We start from the raw sequence: 25,130 nt of genomic DNA, 5'->3' as shown, positions 1-25,130 counted from the left end.
TGTGAAGATATAGACGAAAATATGTTTGAAAGTACTGTTCCATCTGATAAGCCAGGTTCCTTGGAAATTCATGCCAATCGAGGAAAGGGAAATAAGGAGTATGCAGTTCAGCGAAGAAAGTAAGTCAAAGCTATTATCACTACTAATTGGACAACAGAAGATTCGACTTACTCTAAGACCTATCCTGATACAGCATAAATTGAACAGCGAAAATCCAATTTCAAACTGAAAGGAAAATCTGATGTTGAGTGCTTTGAAGAATTTTTTGATGAACAGATATTGAAGTTGATTGTCAGTGAAAGTGTCCGATATGCTACACAGAACAATAATCACAGCTGTGAGTTACCGAAAGGATGCTTAAAAATTTCATAGGTATGCTACTTTTCACTGGATACCATGCACTTTCGCAGGAAAAGCTATACCGGAGTGAATATGAGGGTCTGTACGACAGTGTATAAGTTGCAACAGATGTCTGGAAGTAAAGCGCCACCTTCATTTCAGTGATAACACACACCCGAACAGAATCCCACCTGACGAAAGGGATAGACTTTTTAAACTTCGTCCGTAGATGGATTTATTGAATAATAATTTCATGAAATTTCGAGTTTTTTCCGACAGGCTGAGCATTGGTGAGGAAATGGTACAATATTATAGACACCATTACCTAAAACAGTTCATTCGCGGGAAACCAGTGAGATTTGAATTCAAACAGTGGGTCATGTGCTGTTCTCAAAGCGGTTTCTGTTTCCATATGTCATACTATGAAGGAAAATTGAAGGATACAAGTGATGCTTCGGTTCTGGGATTTGGCAGATCAGTTCTGTTGAATAAGATTTCTTTTCTGCAAACTCCTGAACTTCACGAGCTTCTGTTTTATGAAAGAGCCATCAGAAACAAGAATAAGGGCAACTGGAACTACCGTATGAACCAAATGAATAACTATCCAATAGAATCTGATAACAGCATGAAGAAGAAACGAAGAGGAGCGTATGACAGTATAGATTTGACAAGAATAGGCAGATAATGGCAGCTATGCGGAAGGATAACAATTGTGTAAAGTTCTTGTCAAACCATGAGACAGTGCATCCAGTAAGCTAAGTAAGGAGATGGAGCAAAGGTGAGAACAGAGAAGTGCAGGTTACACAGCCAAGAATGAATTCAGAATATAACAGTAATATGGGAGGTGTGGACAAACGGGACTGAAATGTGCGGAAATATCGTATGAGAACTGGAGGTAAGAAATGGTACTTCCCATTCTTCACCAATGCATTAGATGTAGCGTTGGTCAACGCGCACGTCATCTACTGACTCTCAAATGAAAATATTACACAACTTCAATTCCGGAGGATGGTAGCAAGATCATCTGCTGCTTCTGATCGGAAAAGGGCAGGATATCCATCATGCCCAAAATCATCTCTTTCACGTGTTCCAATTGAACTCAGGACTTTTGGAACCGGACATGTGATTGAACGCACAACACTGGTGAACCAAACAAAATGGACGATTTGCAAGAAAAATGTCGGCAAACAGTGTTCTGTGTGCAATGTGGGACTCATCAACAGCAGCCTCATCAACAAAAAAGTTCAAAACATGCTCGGATTTAGAAGTTAATATGTATTGTATTGTTTTCAGATGTAACAGAATGTACAAAGGAACATAAAGAATGGTAAAGAAGTCTGAATGAAGTATAACGGTAAACAATTCATATTACGCTGGAAAATAATTTATTCACGTGCTCATAGTTCGAAAACAACACTTCAGTCTTCCCATAATGCACACTACAGGCAATAACACGTCGTATTTGTCTGCTAAAAATTGTCGTTTACAATTTCTTCGTAGGCAGGCCGAAAAGACCGCGAATCAGGTCAATGAATGCGTCGACGTCGATGCCAGCGTCCCTCAGTTTCTGAAGTAGCTCCTGGTACTCTGGCAGCGAGTTCAGAGTTTCCACGATCGACTGCAACGGATGAATAGACCACGTAAACTTTAGGTACTAAGTATCCTCCAGAAAGGTCAGCTAACTACTGATCAAGACGTGACGACTCACCTGGAATTCGGGAGACCTGATCCTGTCGTAGAGCTCCTTGAAGTCGGGGCTGGTTTCCAGCTTCTCGTCGAACAGAGCCCGGAGTTCGTCCAGTGGCAAGATGGCGAGAATCTCGTCGACCATGGAACGGATGCTCCTGGTGCGTCTCAGCTTGGATGGAGGGGTAAGCTGGGGCAGTCCCAGGAAGTCGTGTAGAGCGTTCACATATTTGTAGACATCGAGGCCGGACTCTTGCAGGTAATTGAGGAACTGTGGAGAAGAAGGTAACAATTTAACATATTCATAATAAAAGTAAATTGCGTCGGTCTGCCACTGGTACAGGTGTGGGATCCTTACATCAATGTATTCTGGTAGAGCGTCGATGGCCAGGACAATGCTCTTGAAGTCATCAGAGAGTATGTACTGAACAGCAGCCTGCACCTCAGGGTCGTTGGCCAAGTGGTCGAGCACGATAGCGACAATTTCGTCGACGGGGATCAGGGCGAGGAAGTCGTTGAGGTCATCCTGGAGGTTGCGGTTGGCCTTCTTGGCAGAAACATGAAGTCGAATCTTGTTGCTGGAGCCTAAGAGAGAATAAAGAGAGACTCTAAGTACTCTAGAAGCGAAATTGTGCACTTGTCTCTGAAATGTGACAATCCTTGAAAGAATGCGTGTTAGATACTCATCCTTTCATTTCTTATGCTCCGTACTGTGTTACTTACTTGTTGGCAGGCCGAAAAGACCGCGAATCAGGTCAATGAATGCGTCGACGTCGATGCCAGCGTCCCTCAGTTTCTGAAGCAGCTCCTGGTACTCTGGCAGCGAGTTCAGAGTTTCCACGATCGACTGCAACGGATGAATAGACCACGTAAACTTTAGGTACTAAGTATCCTCCAGAAAGGTCAGCTAACTACTGATCAAGACGTGACGACTCACCTGGAATTCGGGAGACCTGATCCTGTCGTAGAGCTCCTTGAAGTCGGGGCTGGTTTCCAGCTTCTCGTCGAACAGAGCCCGGAGTTCGTCCAGTGGCAAGATGGCGAGAATCTCGTCGACCATGGAACGGATGCTCCTGGTGCGTCTCAGCTTGGATGGAGGGGTAAGCTGGGGCAGTCCCAGGAAGTCGTGTAGAGCGTTCACATATTTGTAGACATCGAGGCCGGACTCTTGCAGGTAATTGAGGAACTGCGGAGAAGAAGGTAACAATTTAACGTATTCATAATAAAAGTAAATTGCGTCGGTCTGCAAATGGTACAGGTGTGGGATCCTTACATCAATGTATTCTGGTAGAGCGTCGATGGCCAGGACAATGCTCTTGAAGTCATCAGAGAGTATGTACTGAACAGCAGCCTGCACCTCAGGGTCGTTGGCCAAGTGGTCGAGCACGATAGCGACAATTTCGTCGACGGGGATCAGGGCGAGGAAGTCGTTGAGGTCATCCTGGAGGTTGCGGTTGGCCTTCTTGGCAGAAACATGAAGTCGAATCTTGTTGCTGGAGCCTAAGAGAGAATAAAGAGAGACTCTAAGTACTCTAGAAGCGAAATTGTGCACTTGTCTCTGAAATGTGACAATCCTTGAAAGAATGCGTGTTAGATACTCATCCTTTCATTTCTTATGCTCCGTACTGTGTTACTTACTTGTTGGCAGGCCGAAAAGACCGCGAATCAGGTCAATGAATGCGTCGACGTCGATGCCAGCGTCCCTCAGTTTCTGAAGCAGCTCCTGGTACTCTGGCAGCGAGTTCAGAGTTTCCACGATCGACTGCAACGGATGAATAGACCACGTAAACTTTAGGTACTAAGTATCCTCCAGAAAGGTCAGCTAACTACTGATCAAGACGTGACGACTCACCTGGAATTCGGGAGACCTGATCCTGTCGTAGAGCTCCTTGAAGTCGGGGCTGGTTTCCAGCTTCTCGTCGAACAGAGCCCGGAGTTCGTCCAGTGGCAAGATGGCGAGAATCTCGTCGACCATGGAACGGATGCTCCTGGTGCGTCTCAGCTTGGATGGAGGGGTAAGCTGGGGCAGTCCCAGGAAGTCGTGTAGAGCGTTCACATATTTGTAGACATCGAGGCCGGACTCTTGCAGGTAATTGAGGAACTGCGGAGAAGAAGGTAACAATTTAACGTATTCATAATAAAAGTAAATTGCGTCGGTCTGCAAATGGTACAGGTGTGGGATCCTTACATCAATGTATTCTGGTAGAGCGTCGATGGCCAGGACAATGCTCTTGAAGTCATCAGAGAGTATGTACTGAACAGCAGCCTGCACCTCAGGGTCGTTGGCCAAGTGGTCGAGCACGATAGCGACAATTTCGTCGACGGGGATCAGGGCGAGGAAGTCGTTGAGGTCATCCTGGAGGTTGCGGTTGGCCTTCTTGGCAGAAACATGAAGTCGAATCTTGTTGCTGGAGCCTAAGAGAGAATAAAGAGAGACTCTAAGTACTCTAGAAGCGAAATTGTGCACTTGTCTCTGAAATGTGACAATCCTTGAAAGAATGCGTGTTAGATACTCATCCTTTCATTTCTTATGCTCCGTACTGTGTTACTTACTTGTTGGCAGGCCGAAAAGACCGCGAATCAGGTCAATGAATGCGTCGACGTCGATGCCAGCGTCCCTCAGTTTCTGAAGCAGCTCCTGGTACTCTGGCAGCGAGTTCAGAGTTTCCACGATCGACTGCAATGGATGAATAGACCACGTAAACTTTAGGTACTAAGTATCCTCCAGAAAGGTCAGCTAACTACTGATCAAGACGTGACGACTCACCTGGAATTCGGGAGACCTGATCCTGTCGTAGAGCTCCTTGAAGTCGGGGCTGGTTTCCAGCTTCTCGTCGAACAGAGCCCGGAGTTCGTCCAGTGGCAAGATGGCGAGAATCTCGTCGACCATGGAACGGATGCTCCTGGTGCGTCTCAGCTTGGATGGAGGGGTAAGCTGGGGCAGTCCCAGGAAGTCGTGTAGAGCGTTCACATATTTGTAGACATCGAGGCCGGACTCTTGCAGGTAATTGAGGAACTGTGGAGAAGAAGGTAACAATTTAACGTATTCATAATAAAAGTAAATTGCGTCGGTCTGCCACTGGTACAGGTGTGGGATCCTTACATCAATGTATTCTGGTAGAGCGTCGATGGCCAGGACAATGCTCTTGAAGTCATCAGAGAGTATGTACTGAACAGCAGCCTGCACCTCAGGGTCGTTGGCCAAGTGGTCGAGCACGATAGCGACAATTTCGTCGACGGGGATCAGGGCGAGGAAGTCGTTGAGGTCATCCTGGAGGTTGCGGTTGGCCTTCTTGGCAGAAACATGAAGTCGAATCTTGTTGCTGGAGCCTAAGAGAGAATAAAGAGAGACTCTAAGTACTCTAGAAGCGAAATTGTGCACTTGTCTCTGAAATGTGACAATCCTTGAAAGAATGCGTGTTAGATACTCATCCTTTCATTTCTTATGCTCCGTACTGTGTTACTTACTTGTTGGCAGGCCGAAAAGACCGCGAATCAGGTCAATGAATGCGTCGACGTCGATGCCAGCGTCCCTCAGTTTCTGAAGCAGCTCCTGGTACTCTGGCAGCGAGTTCAGAGTTTCCACGATCGACTGCAACGGATGAATAGACCACGTAAACTTTAGGTACTAAGTATCCTCCAGAAAGGTCAGCTAACTACTGATCAAGACGTGACGACTCACCTGGAATTCGGGAGACCTGATCCTGTCGTAGAGCTCCTTGAAGTCGGGGCTGGTTTCCAGCTTCTCGTCGAACAGAGCCCGGAGTTCGTCCAGTGGCAAGATGGCGAGAATCTCGTCGACCATGGAACGGATGCTCCTGGTGCGTCTCAGCTTGGATGGAGGGGTAAGCTGGGGCAGTCCCAGGAAGTCGTGTAGAGCGTTCACATATTTGTAGACATCGAGGCCGGACTCTTGCAGGTAATTGAGGAACTGTGGAGAAGAAGGTAACAATTTAACGTATTCATAATAAAAGTAAATTGCGTCGGTCTGCCACTGGTACAGGTGTGGGATCCTTACATCAATGTATTCTGGTAGAGCGTCGATGGCCAGGACAATGCTCTTGAAGTCATCAGAGAGTATGTACTGAACAGCAGCCTGCACCTCAGGGTCGTTGGCCAAGTGGTCGAGCACGATAGCGACAATTTCGTCGACGGGGATCAGGGCGAGGAAGTCGTTGAGGTCATCCTGGAGGTTGCGGTTGGCCTTCTTGGCAGAAACATGAAGTCGAATCTTGTTGCTGGAGCCTAAGAGAGAATAAAGAGAGACTCTAAGTACTCTAGAAGCGAAATTGTGCACTTGTCTCTGAAATGTGACAATCCTTGAAAGAATGCGTGTTAGATACTCATCCTTTCATTTCTTATGCTCCGTACTGTGTTACTTACTTGTTGGCAGGCCGAAAAGACCGCGAATCAGGTCAATGAATGCGTCGACGTCGATGCCAGCGTCCCTCAGTTTCTGAAGCAGCTCCTGGTACTCTGGCAGCGAGTTCAGAGTTTCCACGATCGACTGCAACGGATGAATAGACCACGTAAACTTTAGGTACTAAGTATCCTCCAGAAAGGTCAGCTAACTACTGATCAAGACGTGACGACTCACCTGGAATTCGGGAGACCTGATCCTGTCGTAGAGCTCCTTGAAGTCGGGGCTGGTTTCCAGCTTCTCGTCGAACAGAGCCCGGAGTTCGTCCAGTGGCAAGATGGCGAGAATCTCGTCGACCATGGAACGGATGCTCCTGGTGCGTCTCAGCTTGGATGGAGGGGTAAGCTGGGGCAGTCCCAGGAAGTCGTGTAGAGCGTTCACATATTTGTAGACATCGAGGCCGGACTCTTGCAGGTAGTTGAGGAACTGTGGAGAAGAAGGTAACAATTTAACGTATTCATAACGAAAGTAAATTGCGTCGGTCTGCAACTGGTACAGGTGTGGGGTCCTTACATCAATGTATTCTGGTAGAGCGTCGATGGCCAGGACAATGCTCTTGAAGTCATCAGAGAGTATGTACTGAACAGCAGCCTGCACCTCAGGGTCGTTGGCCAAGTGATCGGTGACGATAGCGACAATTTCATCGACGGGGATCAGGGCGAGGAAGTCATTGAGGTCATCCTGGAGGTTGCGTGTGTGTACGCTAATACGGGGGGCGGGAACAGCCTTTGCTGAAATTAATCATCAGTGCAATTGACTTAGTCCGCTTCATCAGCGAGTAGGTATGTGGTTTCACTGTGTAAAAACAGGTATTGTAAAATTTATATTATCATAATATGGTTATGCTACCTGCTGTTATCCCGAGGACAGCGAAAAGGATGAAGATCGTCTTCATCTGTAAATTAGAACGGACATTAAATTTAGTCTAAAGTTCCTTCAACAGATTCACCTCTTTTTTATACCAACTAATGACTGGCCATCTCCATACAGAGTTGGCACTTCTTAGCGTCAGTTAGGCGTGGATGTCGCTTACCTCGAGCACGTCTCGCTGCTTTGCTTCCAGCTATGTGATCTGCCGTAATGCTGCTCACTGTTTATATTGTCTCTTATCTCCGTAGCGAGACACCTGTGTTGTGGTGATTTGCTTTATCTGTGCTAATGATCAACTGCAAAAGATCCGATTATCCGGAGGACGCGTGTGGTAATACTGACGATAAAATTCTCACGAAGTTCACATTTTAATGCATGTGAAGCTTAGATTTTACTTGCCCACCACTGTTGCTGCCCTCTAATGGCGTCGTGTGTTGCTAAGTGAGCTATCTCGCTGGTTCATTATCTTGGGAAAATCAAATAGAAGTTTTCGATGAGCCTTAGCTAATGATATTCTGGTTTCGGATCTTTGTTCAGGCATCTTCAGTTAGGTTCTCTTTGTCTCTCGTTAACCACTTTAAGTGAAGTATTGAATGTTCCTTTAAACAATCCACGGTCGAATCCGTCCTCCAATTTTTCCGAAAGTTTAGTGACGTTATTGTTGCCTGGATGTTAAATTCTACTTTCCTTATAAATAGGGTTGGTGTATAAGGTCGTAGCGTTTGTCGCAAGTTCAATAAACACAAAAGGTACATATACCATAAACTTTTCATGAATAATGTATTCTCCTTCATCATTTACAATGGTCAACCAACGCTGGGGTAAATTTTTGATTCCGCGACTATAGAAATCACGTGCTTTTGAGGTGAAGAACTCGTCGAGCTATGTTCGGAGCGCCTTTTCATTCGGAACGTAAGTTTCTTGAAGACTGTTCGATAGAGAGCGAAAAAGATGAAAATCTGTGGTTGCAAGATCATTTGAAAAAGAAGACTGAGGAATGACTTTCCAACCCAACTCGTGTATAGTGGAGATGCACCCGCTGATTTTTGTGATTTTGGCGTGCAGCATGCTGTACCCATACACTCGATTTTTGAACCTTTCCCATTGCAAGCAAATATCGCACGATGCTGGAAGGATCATAGTTCATAACATTTGCCAATTCTCGAGTTCACTGGCGTGGATCATGTGAATTAATCCGTTTAAACGACCCTCATCAAGCACTGAAGATGTTTCTGAACGTTAAACGTGGAGAGTCAACCTCCTTGCAACGAGAAAACCGTTTTCCTGCCGTGCTCCGTCCAATGGTATTATCCCCATACACGGCGCAAATGTTTCTGGCTGCCTCCATTGCTGCCATCCCTCTGTTGTTGTTATGGTCTTCAGTCCTGAGGCTGGTTTGATGCAGCTCTCCATGCTACTCTATCCTGTGCAAGCTTCTTCATCTCCCAGTGCCTACTGCAGCCTACATACTTCTGAATCTGCTTAGTGTACTCATCTCTTGGTCTCCCTCTACGATTTTTACCCTCCACGCTGCCCTCCAGTGCCAAATTGGTGATCCCTTGATGCCTCAGAACATGTCCTACCAACCGATCCCTTCTTCTAGTCAAGTTGTGCCACAAACTCCCCTTCTCCCCGATTCTATTCAATACCTCCTCATTAGTTATGTGATCCACCCATCTTATCTTCAGCATTCTTCTGTAGCACCACATTTCGAAAGCTTCTATTCTCTTCTTGTCTAAACTATCTATCGTCCACGTTTCACTTCCATACATGGCTACATTCCATACAAATACTTTCAGAAACGACCTCCTAACATTTAAATCAATATTCGATATTAACAAATTTCTCTTCTTCAGAAACCTTTTCCTTGCCATTGCCAGCCTACATTGTATATCCTCTCTACTTCGACCATCATCAGTTATTTTGCTCCCCAAATAGCAAAACTCCTTTACTACTTTAAGTGTCTCATTTCCTAATCTAATTCCCTCAGCATCACCCGACTTAATTCGACTATAGTCCATTATCCTTGTTTTGCTTTTGTTGATGTTCATCTTATATCCTCCTTTCAAGACACTGTCCATTCCGTTCAACTGCTCTTCCAAGTCCTTTGCTGTTTCTGACAGAATTACAATGTCATCGGCAAACCTCAAAGTTTTTATTTCTGCTCCATGGATTTTAATACCTACTCCGAACTTATCTTTTGTTTCCTTTACTGCTTGCTCAATATACAGATTGAATAGCATCGGGGAGAGGCTACAACCCTGTCTCACTTCCTTCCCAACCACTGCTTCCCTTTCATGTCCCTCGACTCTTACAACTGCCATCTGGTTTCTGTACAAATTGTAAATAGCCTTTCGCTCCCTATATTTTACCTCTGCCACCTTCAGAATTTGAAAGAGAGTATTCCAGTCAACATTGTCAAAAGCTTCCTCTAAGTCTACAAAGGCTAGAAACGTAGGTTTGCCTTTCCTTAATCTTTCTTCTAAGATAAGTCGTAGGGTCAGTATTGCCTCACGTGTTCCAACATTTCTACGGAATCCAAACTGACCTTCCCCGAGGTCGACTTCTACCAGTTTTTCCATTCGTCTCTAAATAATTCGCGTTAGGCCTTCCCTCTAGTTGAACTGAAACAGAAGAATATGTCGGAAATGTTCTGATTTCTCCACTTGGCACTCCATTTCCTAGCGTTCACAGCTCCACTCACTATTTCCAACTGACAAAATGACAATATGTAATCTCAGATAGCAACAGTGAACTACATATGAAAAATGGCAATCGATAAAATAGACCCATAGCAATTGGAATACCAACATGCAATACAAAAACGCTACCAACTTATGCACTGACCCAACAGGTCCCTCTTTCGGACGCAACAATAGTACGTCTATTCATAGCGTTAGAGGTCCCTAACATAGTCGTGTACGAAAACACAGACTCTATTTCCAACCTGCGACTGGTTTCGTTGTTTTGCATGAGTTTCATACTCTGCCATCATGAGTAACTTAGAAGTAGATATCCTCGGAGTAGTGAAGCAGTTTAAATCACTTATTAAAAGCAAGTAGGTTTCTTTTAGAGTATGCTGATGGAATAGCTCCATACTTACTTATCATATACAACCGTTCGCTAGACGAAATATCCGTACCCAAAGGCTGGAAAGTTGAACAGGTCACACCAATATTCAAGGAAGGTAGTACGAGCAATCCAGTAAATTACAGGCCCAAATCATTAACGTCGATATGCAGAAGGATTTTGGATCATATATTGTGTTCGAACATTATGAATTACCTCGAAGAGAACGGTCTACCGACACATAGCCAACACAGATTTAGAAAACATCGTTCTTGTGAACAAACAACGAGCTCTTCACACACACGAAGTGTTGAGTGCTATTGAAAATGGATTTCAGATTGAGTCCGTATTTCTAGATTTCCAGAAGACTTTTGACACTGTACCGCACAAGCGGCTTGTAGTTAAATTGCGTTCTTATGGAATATCGTCTCAGTTTTGTGACTGGATTCGTGATTTCCTGTCAGGTCATACACATGAGTGCTAAAAGGAATCGGTTAAACTCCAGTTACACGATAAATCAGTCAAATTTAAAGGCCGTAAATTCAACTAAATATCTAGGAATTATAACTACGAACAACTTAAACTGGAAGGAACACACAGAAATTGTTGTGGGGAAGGTAAACCGAAGACTGCGTTTTATTGGCAGGGCACTTAGCTTTGTTCGTTCCGATTTGTTTTTATCTTGAGGAACATTCTTTGGCACTGTAGCCAATTAGTTGTGAGTTTTTTTCATTCCAAGTATGTGGCTAATAAATTAGTGAACATCGATACATCTGTGAATTATTCTTTCAATACTGGACTGATAGGAAACAGCCAATACTCTAAGATTACATAAAATATTTGTCGGTGAAATTCGTAAAGTTGTTAGCTACACGTAAAACGTGCCTCGACGCTTACGCCCACACCTTCAGGTTGTCACAAAGCTGCTGATGTGTTCATAATTTTGTATTTCCGATGGACGCAGCCAGTTGCCCGCAGTTCATTTAATTTTACTGTAAAATGGTAAGCATATCTCTCGTAGCATCCAGAATATGGAACAGAAGCAATATATGGAGGATACTTGGTAATCTTCTCCATCTTTACAGAGAATACATATTGTAAATACTTGGAAATCTTCTCCAGTTCCTCAGAGAGAATTTTTATGCAGGACCATTGCTTGACTAACTCTACTACAACTGTACTAATTTCCTTTATTTATTCAGACATTACTAGTTTCAAAGCCGAAGACATATTGTCAAGCACTCCTGTATATTTACCATTAAGATTCCAATCCAAGATGATCCTAAAACCCGACCTAAATCTCGTACATGATGGTTTATGGGATTTTGTGAAGCATGACCTCTGCATAAAGCGAATTTACACAATGAACTTCTGCTTGCTGTCGCAGGGGAGGACTGATACGACAGTTGCCCCCGCCAGCTGAAAATTCACTATAGAAATCGGAGAAAGCATTTTGTATCTGAAGTCTTAGAAGTTTCAGTTAATCTTTTATTTGCTAAGAGAAGTCAAATTGTTGTTAAGCCTCCTTTTTAATGTGAATGGGAAATAAATACTAACAGTCCTACTGTTAGGTCTTGGGAGTCATTCGTCTATAAATTACATGCAGCTGTTAACCCGTGATGAGTCTGTGCAGAAGAAGTCCAGAAGAAAGAAAAGAAAACGTCTCGCCAGACAATAATGTACTTTAATGCCTCACGGGTGCCATTGTAGTCTTTTTTCGTTTTGTGAAGTGCACAGTTTTACATTTATGAAAATTTGAAGCAAGTTTTCAAGTTTTTAAATCTTACCAACATCTGAATGGATACTCGTGTAGCTTTTTTTCAGGCAGTACTTAATATAGATAACTGTGACTGGAGCAAAATCTGAGGTTTTATTAATATTGTCTGCAAGGTCATCAAAATACAGTATAAACGGACACACACTTACCTGGGGAATACTTGAAGTTACTGCTACGTATTATGTTGACCAAACTTCATCCAAGATAAGACGCTGCGTCCTCCGTACAAAGAAATCTTCAGTCCAGTCACTAATTTCGTTTGTTTCCTCAAACATTCGTACTTTCGTTAATAAGTGTTGCTGTTGTACCGAGTCGGTTGTTTTTCTGAAGTCAAGAAATAAGGTATGTACCTGACTGCCGTGATCCATGACTTTCAGGATGTCATACTTAAAAAGATCAAGTTGACTTTCAAGTGACAGATGTTTGCGGAATTCATGTTAATTGGCTTGCAGGTGGTCTTTCTCTTCGAGGTGCCTATGTCTGAGCTCAGGATCTGTCCAATTGGATGCCAAAGATACTGGAGGGTCGTTTTGTGAATCACTTCTGCTGCCCTTCACGTAGACGGGTGTCACTTTTACTTTCTTTTAGTCACGGTATAGCTTTTTGGTCAAGGGACCTATGGAATATTATGGTTAAAGAATGGGCTGAGTCGGCGCAAATTCTGTATAAAATCAGAGTGGGAACCATCGTGACCTGGGGATTTGTTTAATTTTGTCAGTTTCAGCTGTTTCACTGACTCTTATACCTATTTCATTCATCTTAACAGTTTTGCGAGAATTAAACTGGATCATCCATTATAAAGAAAGGAATTTTGTAATTGTGTTTAAGAATTTCTAATTTTGACTTCTTACTGCTCTTAATATTAGTCCCTGTATCATGACTGTCTGGACACTAACGTAGGTGTCACTAACACCCTTTATGATACTTTAATTTCTTTGGGATGTCTGAGAGATATTTCTGTAACAGTCTTCTACGGCAGTCGTTAAAGGCTTCATGCATTGTGCTCTTGCCAAGCAAATACTTATTAATTTAGCATCTCGGCATCTACAGCCCTACGCTCTGTTTTACACATATTATGCGGTAGTCTTCGCTTCTTTAGAAGTTTCATTACAGTGATTATACAACTTTAAGGGTCTCTCTCATCATGAACTATTCTTCTAGGTACTTATCTATCCAGTGCATGGTCAACTATTCTTTTACACCTGAAACGCATCTATTCCATGTGTCCCGTACAGAGTTAAGTTCTTCAAGTTCCTCATTGAGGTATTATGCTACTGCCTCTTTGTCTAGTTTGCTGAACATATATATCTTTTTAGTTGCTCTTTGTTTTCATTTTGCTGCAACTGAAACATGGCCATTGAAGCCACTTTCTACGTAGGCATCCTCGAAGAGATTAGGTCTATTTGTTGTCATTAGTTCCAACAACTTCTCTCGTTTGTAGGTTTCCATTCTTTCAGTTTTCAGAGAAGGCATTAGTATTATTCCGAAGAATGTCCTACCAATGCACCACATACAGGACTACAATTATCCCTACTGATTGTTGGATGATTAGAGTTTCCTTTGATGATTATAGCATAATTAGGGAGCATACGTCTTAGCGAACTGAGGTTTCCCTTAATTTTTCAGTTATATCAGGGGTGCGTATGGTCGTTGATGTAAAGATCCAATTATGAGTCTGTGCTCACCCTTGATACTGAGTCTTGTTCAAACGTTTTTGCATCCAGCTTAAATTTCTGTGTTAGTGAATTTCAGTTCATTGTCTACTTTCACAACTATACCATCTACATTTCTCATTAACATATACTTTTGGCACATACACTTTGATATTCCCTGAAAATTTCGCAGCTATAAATTTTGGGTCTTAACCAGCTTTCTGTACCTAGTGTTATGTGAGCTCCATTACTTTTTAGGAGCGACTGAAACTCTGACACTTTGTTATAAATGCTCCGACAGTTAATCTCTCAGGATTTTAGCACTCTCACCGAGGGCGGGGAGAGGGGGGGGGGGCGATTATTGGATCTTACATTGATACATTATGGTCTCCTATAGTTATTGTTATCTGGACTGGATGGAGGATCGCCTAAAAGGATCTTGTATGTACACAACTCACAGTCAGCTACGTGTGTAGCAGTCTCATGTGTTTCACACACCTAACCTACTTATGGGGGCCTTACAATTCTCATCCCTATGACACAAGTGTGGGCTCTCGTAGTCTAGCTGGTTACAGTCGTAATAGCCTCTTCAACAGTATGAATGAGGCCTTCCAGGCATGCACACTGAATGCACAGGATGATCCCTCCCATTTCTCGCTATGATTTCCCAAAGCGGTATCATTATTAGCCCTACGTTTGAACTGTCGACGATTAATGGACCCTACCTTGCATTCGCTTTCCCTCATAGAAACTTAATGAACATCTGGCAAGACTCCAAAAATATCGGCCGCAGCTGCCGTTTGTTAACTATTCTCATAGCACTGTTTTGGACAAGTCCATATTTAAATGTTAACCTGTGTTTTGTATCCTTTCCAAATAAGAAAATTCTTAACCGACTAAAATTGTTAAACTGTAACGTGTCAGGAGTGACTCACGCACGTAAACTGCTCTGTAAAATGCACTACACAATGATGTCATTTTTAAAGTTGTTTATAATGGAGAAAAATTGTCTCTGAGGATGTCACATACAACAGGGGAGGCACTAAAATATACCTTTGACCACGGCGTAGTTCCCAGAAAACTGATGTCACCGAAGATATTAACCAAAACCTTGTCGAAACCTTACAGAGTAAAAGCAAAAAAATGAAAAGTTTCTTAAGTTAGAATAACCTGATGTATTTTCACGAATGTGAGCTGATTTCTTGAAATTTTTGAACTACACTGACTATGTTTTATCTAGGGCGAGGTATTCACTCAAAAGTTCTTTATTAGGAAACGCTGGCCAAAGGGTCCGATTGATAAGATGGGGCTTTACCCCATCCCAGTGAACTATAATCAGGAAATGAAGTGCCCTGTATTGGTTAAAGAAAGGCAATAAAACGAAACTGTAAGGATACATTAAACGGAGGCCTTTTCGAAACATTAACACCAGAAGGCATTTTACAACTGTGGCAATATGAATAGGATACTTCAGGCACATGCAGGACATCCTAACTTGATGGAGAGGCTAAATATGACATTACATTACGTTACATCACGATTACATATCTGGCAGAGGTTTCATCGAACCCGCTTCAAGCTATTTCTCTACCGTTCCACTATCGAACAGCGCGCGGGAAAAGCGAACACATAAATCTTTCTGTGGCTTAAATCTTTCTGTGCGAGCTCTGATTTCTCTTACTTTGTTATGAAGATCATTCCTTCCCCATGTAAATAGGCACCAACAAAGTATTTTCACACCTCGAGGAGAAAGTTGGTGATTGAAATTTCTTGAGAAGATCCCGCCGCAACGAAAAACGCTTTTGTTTTAATGATTGCAACCCCACGTATCATATCCGTGGCGCTCTCTCCCCTGTATAGCGATAGTACAAAACGAGCTGCACTTCTTTGAACTTTTTCGACGTCCTCCGTCGATCCTATTTGGTAATTCGTAATTGTAATCCCAAAGTATTTAGTTGAATTTACAGTCTTTAGTTTTGTCTGATTTATGTGTAACCGAAATTTAGCGGATTCCTTGTGGTTCTCATGTGGATGACTTCACACTTTTCATGATTTAGAGTCAATTGCTACTTACCGCACCATACAGATATCTTGTCTAAATCGTTTTGCAATTTGTTTTGATTGTCTGATGACTTCATAAGACGTTAAATGACAACACCATCTTGACCTCCAAATCCGGTTTGTTGAAGCACTGGGTAACAGATTCGGGCTTTATTTCCCTTACTGCCAAGCCCATACAATTTACTGCATCCAAGCCAGAAAATGATCATGCAAGAGCAAATTCACTTTCGGCTTCTTCACTACTAAGGATAAAAGACTAAATCAGTAATCCTCTAAAATGGGACTTGAATGTGCAAATAAGCCCCTGATCCATGGATTGGGTAAGGCTGGTTGAAGCTGGCGGCAACCAAGCCAATTCAGTATTCTTAGGGCTGCACAGTCGTTGTGGTAAAGTAATTTCTTGTAGAGTCGTGAATAACAGTGTGTACTGTAATACAGTAGTACTGACTAAGCTCTTTTCCACATTGTACAATGAGTTATTAATTACAATTTGCATTCCGTTTCCGCATTAGGCGTATTCCGTTTTATACAAAAAAACTAGCATATAAAAGGATATGAATGCATCGGGACTAAGGTACTTACAAGCTTTGGACAGACTTCCGAATATTACACGTTCCGCTTTGATGAAGTTTTACCTTAATAGGCTGTAAATATTATGAATGAAAAAAACAATTTATTTTTCGCATTATTCTCACAATGTTAAATTAGTTTTGCCATGGTCATGTTTGATTCATGACATTAGCTCTACTGAGTATGACGAATTGATATTTACCAATATGTGACTGTTTCCGTGCATTTCTAACAACTTGTTTGTGCGAATGATTAACTGTTTTTTAGCTTGAAAGCGAGCATGCTCTCAGCTAGAACTCTCACGATGCCTACAAGCAGTCACAAACACTTAATTGTCTGCAGGTGGCATGAGACAATGTAGCCGTGCCTCGGAACTCAGCGCCACGTTCGGCACGCAAACAGGTGCGGTAATATCTCCAGACGGTGAGTTTTTATCAGCCCGAGACACTCAACTTCCTAGATCATAAGATTCATTTAGACAAGAACACTTTAAACGTTATCATACACATGTCGATAGAGCTTATAGATTATTTGATTCCAAGTAAAGAAAGCAGAAAATGGCAATCTGTAATTAAAAAAAAAGCTCTTATGTTCACTGCATGGAAACCAATTGATGAGGGACCTTCACAGTCATCTGGTTGCAAAACGTTATTTTTCAAAAGTACGTTAAACATGGAAATAACAGGACCCGGAAGCCGTAAAAATACACTACTGGCCATTAAAATTGCTACACCAAGAAGAAATGCAGATGATAAATGGGTATTCATTGGACAAATATATTATACTAGAAATGACATGTGATTACATTTTCACGCAATTTGGGTGCATAGATCCTGAGAAATCAGTACCAAGAACAACCACCTCTGGCCGTAATAACGGCCTTGTTACGCCTGAGCATTGAGTCGAACAGAGCTTGGATGGCGTGTACAGGTACAGCTGCCCATGGAGCTTCAACATGGTACAACAGTTCATCAAGAGTAGTGACTGGCGTATTGTGACGAGCCAGTTGCTCGGCCACCATTGACCAGACGTTTTAAATTGGGGAGAGATCTGGAGAATGTGCTGGCCAGGGCAACAGTCGAACAATTTCTGTATCCAGAAAGGCCCGTACAGGACCTGCAAGATGCGGTCGTGTATTATCCTGCTGAAATGTACGGTTTCGCAGGGATCGAATGAAGGGTAGAGCCACGGGTCGTAACACATCTGAAATGTAACGTCCACTGTTCAAAGTCCCATCAATGCGAACAAGAGCTGACCGAGACGAGTAACCAATGGCACCCTATACCATCACGCCGGGTGATACGCCAGCTTGGCGATGACGAATACACGCTTTCAATGTGCGTACACCGCGATGTCGCCAAACACGGATGCGACCATCATGATGCTGTAAACAGAACCTGGATTCATCCGAAAAATGACGTTTTGCCATTCGTGCACCCAGGTTCGTCGTTGAGTACACCATCGCAGGCGCTCCTTTCTGTGATGCAGCGTCAAGGGTAACCGCAGTCATGGTCTCCGAGCTGATAGTCCATGCTGCTGCAAACGTCGTCGAACTCTTCGAGCAGATGGTTGTTGTCTTGCAAACGTCCCCATCTGTTCATTCAGGGATCGAGACGTGGCTGCACGATCCGTTACAGCCACGCGGATAAGATGCCTGTCATCTCGACTGCTAGTGATACGAGGCCGTTGGGCTCCAGCACGGCGTTCCGTATTACCCTCCTGAACCAAACGATTCCATACTCTGCTAACAGTCATTGGATATCAATCCAACGCGAGAAGCAATGTCGCGATACGATAAACCGCAATCGCGATAGGCTTCAATCCGACCTTTATCAAAGGTCCTCCTTACACTAGGCATCACAACAACGTTTCACCAGGCAACGCCGGTCAACTGCTGTTCGTGTATGAGAAATCGGTTGAAAACTTTCCTCGTGTCAGCACATTATAGGTGTCGCCATCAGGGCCAATCTTGTGTGAATACTCTGAAAAGCTAATCATTTGCATATAACAGCATCTTCTTCTTGTCGGTTAAATTTCGCGTCTGTAGCACGTCATCTTCGTGGTGTAGCAGTTTTAATGGCCAGTAGTGTAGATAGTGCCTAGCTTACCACGTATATGTTGTTTCTGCTGCTGATATTAAAATATGAAACATTGGTTAGAACCATAAATCTTTGTAAGTAACATAGATGAAAATAACCAGAATTAGTAATTCGGGATGAAGTAACGAATGTAGTAATCAGTCCTAATACAGACATCAATAAAACAGTGTTGGAAATAGAGCATACAAGAATATCACGTGCTAAGTTTCAAATTAACGATTCCTCGAAGGGATGTTTTGCGTATCAAAAATATTGATGCCAATGATAAATCGAATAATATCACAAAGTAGTAAATAAGGAAAATCTTCAACATTTTTGAATGTACTCATCAACATGTTCACAGTTAAAGCGTGGAAATGGTCAAATCTGACATTTGTCGGGAAAATGAAAACACAATTTGTGTCTGTTTGTGCACACCTGATTTGTATACAAAAAAATTGGGAAGGTGTTCTGGTACCACTGAATTGTGCTGCTTAACGTATCAGCGCAAAAAATAATGGGACAAATTAGAAAATAAATACTTTATTAAGAACATTGTAAGCGCCGTATCAGGAAAACAGAAAGCAGCCACTGTTAATAATGCTCTTTGTTTACACAAACAGCGCCATTATTCGTTTCGAACTGACGTGTGGTTCACGTTTCTCTTACAATTCTTGTTGTTTACATCAGATGTTGGTGAACAACAAATGTTAAACGTGAACAGTCGTCTGATTACGAACTTGTCAGTTCGAAACTGGTAACTGCCTGTTTGCGAAAACATAATTATACGACTATTAACTCTGGCTGGTTCTATTTTCTTCTTTGCCGGAATCAGATTGTACATTGGTGGGAAAAACTTAAGGATGGAAGTAACTTTCGCATGATGTGTTACTGCCAAGTACCATAGCTTGATGAAACTTCGGTCATACAGCGTAGTACAGAAGGTAACTAAAAGAAATACGCAAAGAAATGCCCATGGACATTACAAATGGCGTGACATGGTTCCTCATAGGCAGTGTGATCACCAATAAAAGCAGTACACGCTCGGCAAAATGCTCCCATGCTGGTCACAAGGTTGGTAAGGGCTTCTGAGTTCGAATATAATTAATTTCCTTGACCCAGAAAAGCTTCTGTCCACAAACCAGCACGGAAACTCAGTTTACCTTTTCTCACATAAAATCGCACTAACCTTGGACAAGGGGCAACAGGCAGTTTCCAAATTTGTAGATTTTCGGGAAGCATTTGATACGGCGCTCCGCGGCAGATTGTTGACAAATGTCCGAGCATACGGTGTAGTATGTATGTGAGTGGCTCGCAGACTTTTTAAGTAATAGAACCCAGTACGTAGTCCTTGACGGTGAGTTTTTATCACAGGGTGAGGTCAGGAGCGCCTCATGGTAGGGTGTCAGGACCGCTTTTATTCTGTATATACGAGAATTACCTGGCGGGCAGTGTGAGCTGCAGTTTACGGCTGTTTGCCGATGAAACTGTGGAGTGTGGGGAGGTGCCACCGTTGAGTGACTGTAGGAATACACAAGACGACTTGGGAAAAATTTCTAGTTGGTGTTATGAACGGCCGCTTTCTCTAAATTAGAAAAACGCCAGTTAATGCGAATGAGTAAGAAATCCAGTCCCGTAACGTTCTAATACAGCATTAGTAGGGTGCAGCTTGACTCAATCACTTCTTTTAAATATCTAGGTTTAACGTTACAAAGCTATGTGAAATAGGATGAGCACATGAGACTGGTAGTAGGGAATACGGATGCTCGACGTAATTTTATTGGGAGAATTTTGGGAAAGTGCAGCCTATTTATAAAGACCAGGGCGTGTAGAACGCTAATGCGACCCATCTTGAGTACTGTTGGAATGTTTCGGATCACCACAAGGTCAAGTTAAAGGAAGGCTTCGAAGTAATTCACAGGTGGGCTGCCAGATTTGTTACCGGTAGGGTCGATCAGCACGGAAGTGTTAATGGAGACGCTTCGCGAACTTAGATGACAATCCGTGGAGAGAGGATGATGTTCTTTCCGCAGGGCACTATTGCCCAAAATTAGGCCGACTGCAAAACGATTCTGCTGCCGCCAACGTACATCTCGCGTAAGAACCATGAAGATAAGATGCGAGAAATTAGGGCTCGTACGGAGGATTTTAGACAGTCGTTTTTACCTCGCTTTCGTTGCGAGTAGAATAGGAAAGGTAATGAAAACAGCGGTTCAAGGTACCCACTGCCATGCGCCGTAATGGTGGTTTGCACAGTACGTGTGTAGACGTTGAAGGTGTGCTTGTGGTAGGGTGTTCCGTTCCTCTACCAGCGCGGTTGACAAGTATTGGACGGGCTGTCGGTGCATGTGGACATGCTACAATACGTGCGCTCCACGCGTGACCGATTGCATTTAAGCAGGGGAAACAGGTAAGCCAGTCCAATCGCCGAATATCCTATCGTTCCAAGAACTCTTCCACGTGCGCTACCAGATGCAATCGCATCCCCAAAAACGAAATCAGGGACGAATGCACCCCTGAAAAGACGCACTTGCGGCAGGAGCAAAATGTCACAAAAAAATTTGACTGGCGAGTGTACTGCGTTCAAATATTTGGAGGTCAGTACACCCATGCAGTATTATGCATCCCCACACCGTAACACCTGGAGCACCTAAACAATCCAGTTCGGCGATGTACCTGAGTGCATTACGTGTTCCCACCTCTCGACAAAATATGAGGGTACGTCCAGCACTACTGTGGATGGCAATGCGTGACCGCTTCGAACACTGCAAATGGAAGAGCATTTGGAACGAGATAATATTTGACGAATGGACTTAAATCTCATCGAGTTCTTGTGGGATGCGTTGTGGAGACGCAGTGCAGCAAGTCCATGTGCACCAACAACCATCCAGCAGTTGTGAACTGTGCTGTTGGAGGACTGGAGCGCTCTACCACAAGAAGTCCTTACCATTTTTGTGGCCAGCATGGGAACACGTTGCATTGCCGTCCGTGGTGATCACACACCATACCAAGAACCAAGTTCCGCCTTTTGTAATTTTCAGGGGACCACAGTGGATCACGGTGACTTCAGTGTAATCATTGTCTTTGAATAAAAGCAACATTTCCGTTCATACCATTGTGTATTTCTTTCAGCTACCTGCTGTACTACACTGGGGCAGTTCTTTCTGTGTATTGCGCAAGTTTCGCGGAGATATGTGATTGGCAGTGACGCATCATGCGAAAGTTACTTTCGTTCTTAGGATTTGCACGCCAATGAATTTTGTAAACAGTCACTGTCTCAAAAACGTCACTTTCCGAGAAAATAGAATAAAGAAAGTTTTCTCTCCAAATGTCATTAGTTCTGACGAACTGCGTCTTATTTGTGATAGTACAAGTACAAAAATAGTACCCTGCGGTTTTTAACTACTAGAACTGTAATCAGTAAAATCTCTTATCGCACGCCTATGTTTTAAATTTTGGACTTCCAGATGGAAAGCCATCTTGGTGCAAGTACCGTGAGCCGTTTATTATTATATCTGCGAAAGACTTTTTCCTTGATTTGGCATCTGGTTCAAGCCTAACCTCCTTGGATCATGCCTAGAGAGATGTGTCAGACTACCGAGAATGTAGTACCATTGAAAATACGTTTTGTGAAAAGATGGTACTTAGCATGTATTCCACTTCCACTCTTGAATTGTTTTATAGCCTCCTGTATTAATAAAACTAACGTTCTGTCTTTTGTTCTTTAATGTAGATTAGTTTTACAAAGGAGCAATGGATCACCGACTAATATACTAACCACAGAATCATCATATGATGTTTCAATTGTGAATGATATCGCAATTCACCTGTGCTAATTTCAATGTCACTCAACCTCTACAAATATAAGTCGATATTCTTTTACTTTTTAGTATTGCAAGTGGCGCTGTGACCATTTTTGACACGTTAAAATTGTGTGTCAAACTACCACTCGAATCCGGAACCCTGTGTTTCGCGGGCTGTGCGTGCCATTTATGCTATCCGAGAGGCTCTCCCATGAACCATGGGGTTATCACCCCTGGAGAAAGGACATACCCGTGACGTATCGGAGACTGTGATCAGGTCGAACTATTTTCAGAATCCTTTCTGTCTGAGGTGCTAGCCCTCCAGCATCAAGGAAGAGCATTTGTGAAAATTGGAAGTTGTCATCAGATAAAGCAAGTGGTATGGACAGTCCTCGAAAGGCGGAATCCTTAACACTGAACCCAGATTGTCGCAGACTGCACAGCTAAAATATTTTGTATAACGTCTCCTTATGATTACCTGACCATACACGTGTAATTTCGCCTATTTGTCTCTTACATCACACTTAATTTCAACTAAATTAATTTTGCACGGCAAGGATCGGAGACAAGTCAAGATAGATCATTTGCCTGTCCGTCAAGACCCCAGATTGGCCACTTCAGCTTTTTTCTCGACGGGTGGCGTAAGCTGGGGTTACCCGACAATAACAGTAATTTTTTTAAATTTCATCCATGTACTATAGTGACGTCGGAACAGAATTGAAGTTTTAACTGTACAACCGTGATGATGGCATCTTCACATATTAATTTATTTTTAATTCATAATGGCACTTACTATTTTAATTTAATTGTTGATCGGTTTCACGTCCCAAGGTTGGATTAGTCCAATCACTATTTTGTAAGCAAAAATGTAATCTGCCTTCCAGAGTAATGGATCTGATCACTATTTTGAATTGTAAATAGTGTAACATTATGTTGGTGCATTAGTTAATAGCGTTTTTGTCTTCAATTGTTGGTCTTCTGTCTGCTGTTGGTTTAATTATCGATTGTCATTTTTTATTTATAGTTCACTGTTGCTATTTGGGTTTACATATTGTCATTTTGTCATTTGGAGGTAGTGAATGGAGCTGTGGACGCTATAAAATGGAGAGCCAAGTGGAAAAATATTTCCGACATATTCTTTTGTTTGATTTCAATAGACGGGTGATAGCAGCGGAGGCAGCAAGAAACGTTTGCACCGTGTATGAGGATAATGCCACTGGACAGAGCAAGGCAAGAAAATGGTTTTCCCCTTTTAAGAAGAATCATTTTGAAATTGGTGACACTCCACATTCAGGGAGACCTCTGGGGTTTGATGAAGATCGTGGAAACGCATTAAAACAAAAATCCACGTCAGTGTACTCTAGAAATGGCAGATGTTACGACCTGTGATCATTCCACCATCTTGCGGAATTTGCATGCAACTGGGGGAGGGGGGGGGGGGGGTTCAAAAATCTGGTGTTTGGGTACAGCATGCTCTAAGACAAAATGACAAAAATCAGCAGGAGGTCATATGAGCGTCTCTGCTTGTTCGTCATCAACTGGTTCGTGAGCAACACCGACAATTCTCGTCCTGTTTTCTTTAGTGGTTGTGCTGGGAGCTGCTGATATTTTTGGACCGAAAGATCTGCGAGCAATCACAAAAGGTAATATTATGCATCTGGTGGAATAGCTGACAATTATTGTCAACAAATGAGAAGTCATGCAGACGCAGTTGAAGATTAGGAAGTGTGGGTGAACTGATGCTACACCACGATAACGTCCACCCGCACTCTGCTAGACTGACAAAAAACGCTATACTGGAGATGGGCTAGGATTCCACACTCACCTTATTCACCTTACATTGCACCCACAAATTTCACCTTCTCCACTCCCTATCGAACAACTTACAAAGAAAATCGTTTCCGGATGAAAATGTGCTTCGAACACGACTCGACGTGTTTTTCGACGCAAAACCACGTGATTTCTACTGTCGCAGAGTTGAAAAGTTAACCCAACGTTGGCAGACTGTTGTAAGTAGTGAAGGAAAATATTATTGATATAGTGGTGTATTTGAACGTATTACGTTTTCTTGGCTAAACTACTTTTCAGAGGTACATTAAATTCCGATATCACTGCTAAAAAAGACTTTCATTCAGGAAAGTCGACAAACAAATTTCAGTTTCAGTAATTCAGTGAGACTATCAACATGGAAAATATTCCTTGCTGATACGGTCGTGACACAATCTCAAATACTTCGCCTTCTGTGTTCTGACACAACTTTTTTAGTAATTTGAGGTATTTCTACCTCAGTTACGTCTTCGGTTTCTGGAAAGACAAAATGAACATTTCCATCAAGACGTTTCATTCTCAGAAAGTCATTTCTTGAATATCATTAAAGATGTTATCAATTTTACCAATACAAAACATTTTCCTTTTTGTAGGATATTTCACTACCCCAAATTCTTGTTCATATTTGTCCCTCACTGTGTGAATTCCTTCTTTTTCATTTGACACGTGCTGTTCTACATCTGTTAACTGTTCTGGAAATTTAATCACAAGATAGGGACTCCCTGCTATCGAGACTGTTACATTACATTAATACTTGTACCATAGATCATGAATATGACTTTTCATAATGATGTGGAACGTTTTGTTTGTATTTAACATAATGTTTCTTTACATGATGTAACCGAATTTTTATTCCATACTCATATCTAAAAATTCATCTATTGAGTAGGAGTCTCATTCAGAAATTCTTTTAATTTTTTTTAAACGCTGATTGTTATCTGTCAGACTTTTAATGCTAATTGGTAAGTGGCCAAAGAC

The 25,130-nt window shown here is 42.6% G+C and overlaps 1 protein-coding gene across 1 annotated transcript; it reads right to left on the bottom strand.

Moving 5' to 3' along the window:
* Positions 1 to 1,756: 1,756 nt before the first annotated feature.
* On the bottom strand, positions 1,757 to 22,666 carry LOC124775566. Its single transcript, XM_047250395.1, has 19 exons — positions 22,576 to 22,666; positions 6,959 to 7,176; positions 6,623 to 6,871; positions 6,409 to 6,532; positions 6,044 to 6,270; positions 5,708 to 5,956; positions 5,494 to 5,617; positions 5,129 to 5,355; positions 4,793 to 5,041; positions 4,579 to 4,702; positions 4,214 to 4,440; positions 3,878 to 4,126; positions 3,664 to 3,787; positions 3,299 to 3,525; positions 2,963 to 3,211; positions 2,749 to 2,872; positions 2,384 to 2,610; positions 2,048 to 2,296; positions 1,757 to 1,957 (listed from the first exon to the last, which is right to left on the bottom strand). The coding sequence occupies exons 1-19, from the start codon at positions 22,664 to 22,666 to the stop codon at positions 1,823 to 1,825; spliced, it is 3,693 nt and encodes a 1,230-aa protein (XP_047106351.1). The 3' UTR covers positions 1,757 to 1,822.
* Between the last annotated feature and the right edge of the window lie 2,464 nt (positions 22,667 to 25,130).

This window comes from Schistocerca piceifrons, chromosome 2 (assembly GCF_021461385.2).
Source record: "Schistocerca piceifrons isolate TAMUIC-IGC-003096 chromosome 2, iqSchPice1.1, whole genome shotgun sequence".
NCBI classification, from domain to species: domain Eukaryota; kingdom Metazoa; phylum Arthropoda; class Insecta; order Orthoptera; family Acrididae; genus Schistocerca; species Schistocerca piceifrons.
The sequence above is the reverse complement of the archived record's forward strand: the minus strand, read 5'-3'. Positions and strand labels throughout refer to the sequence as shown.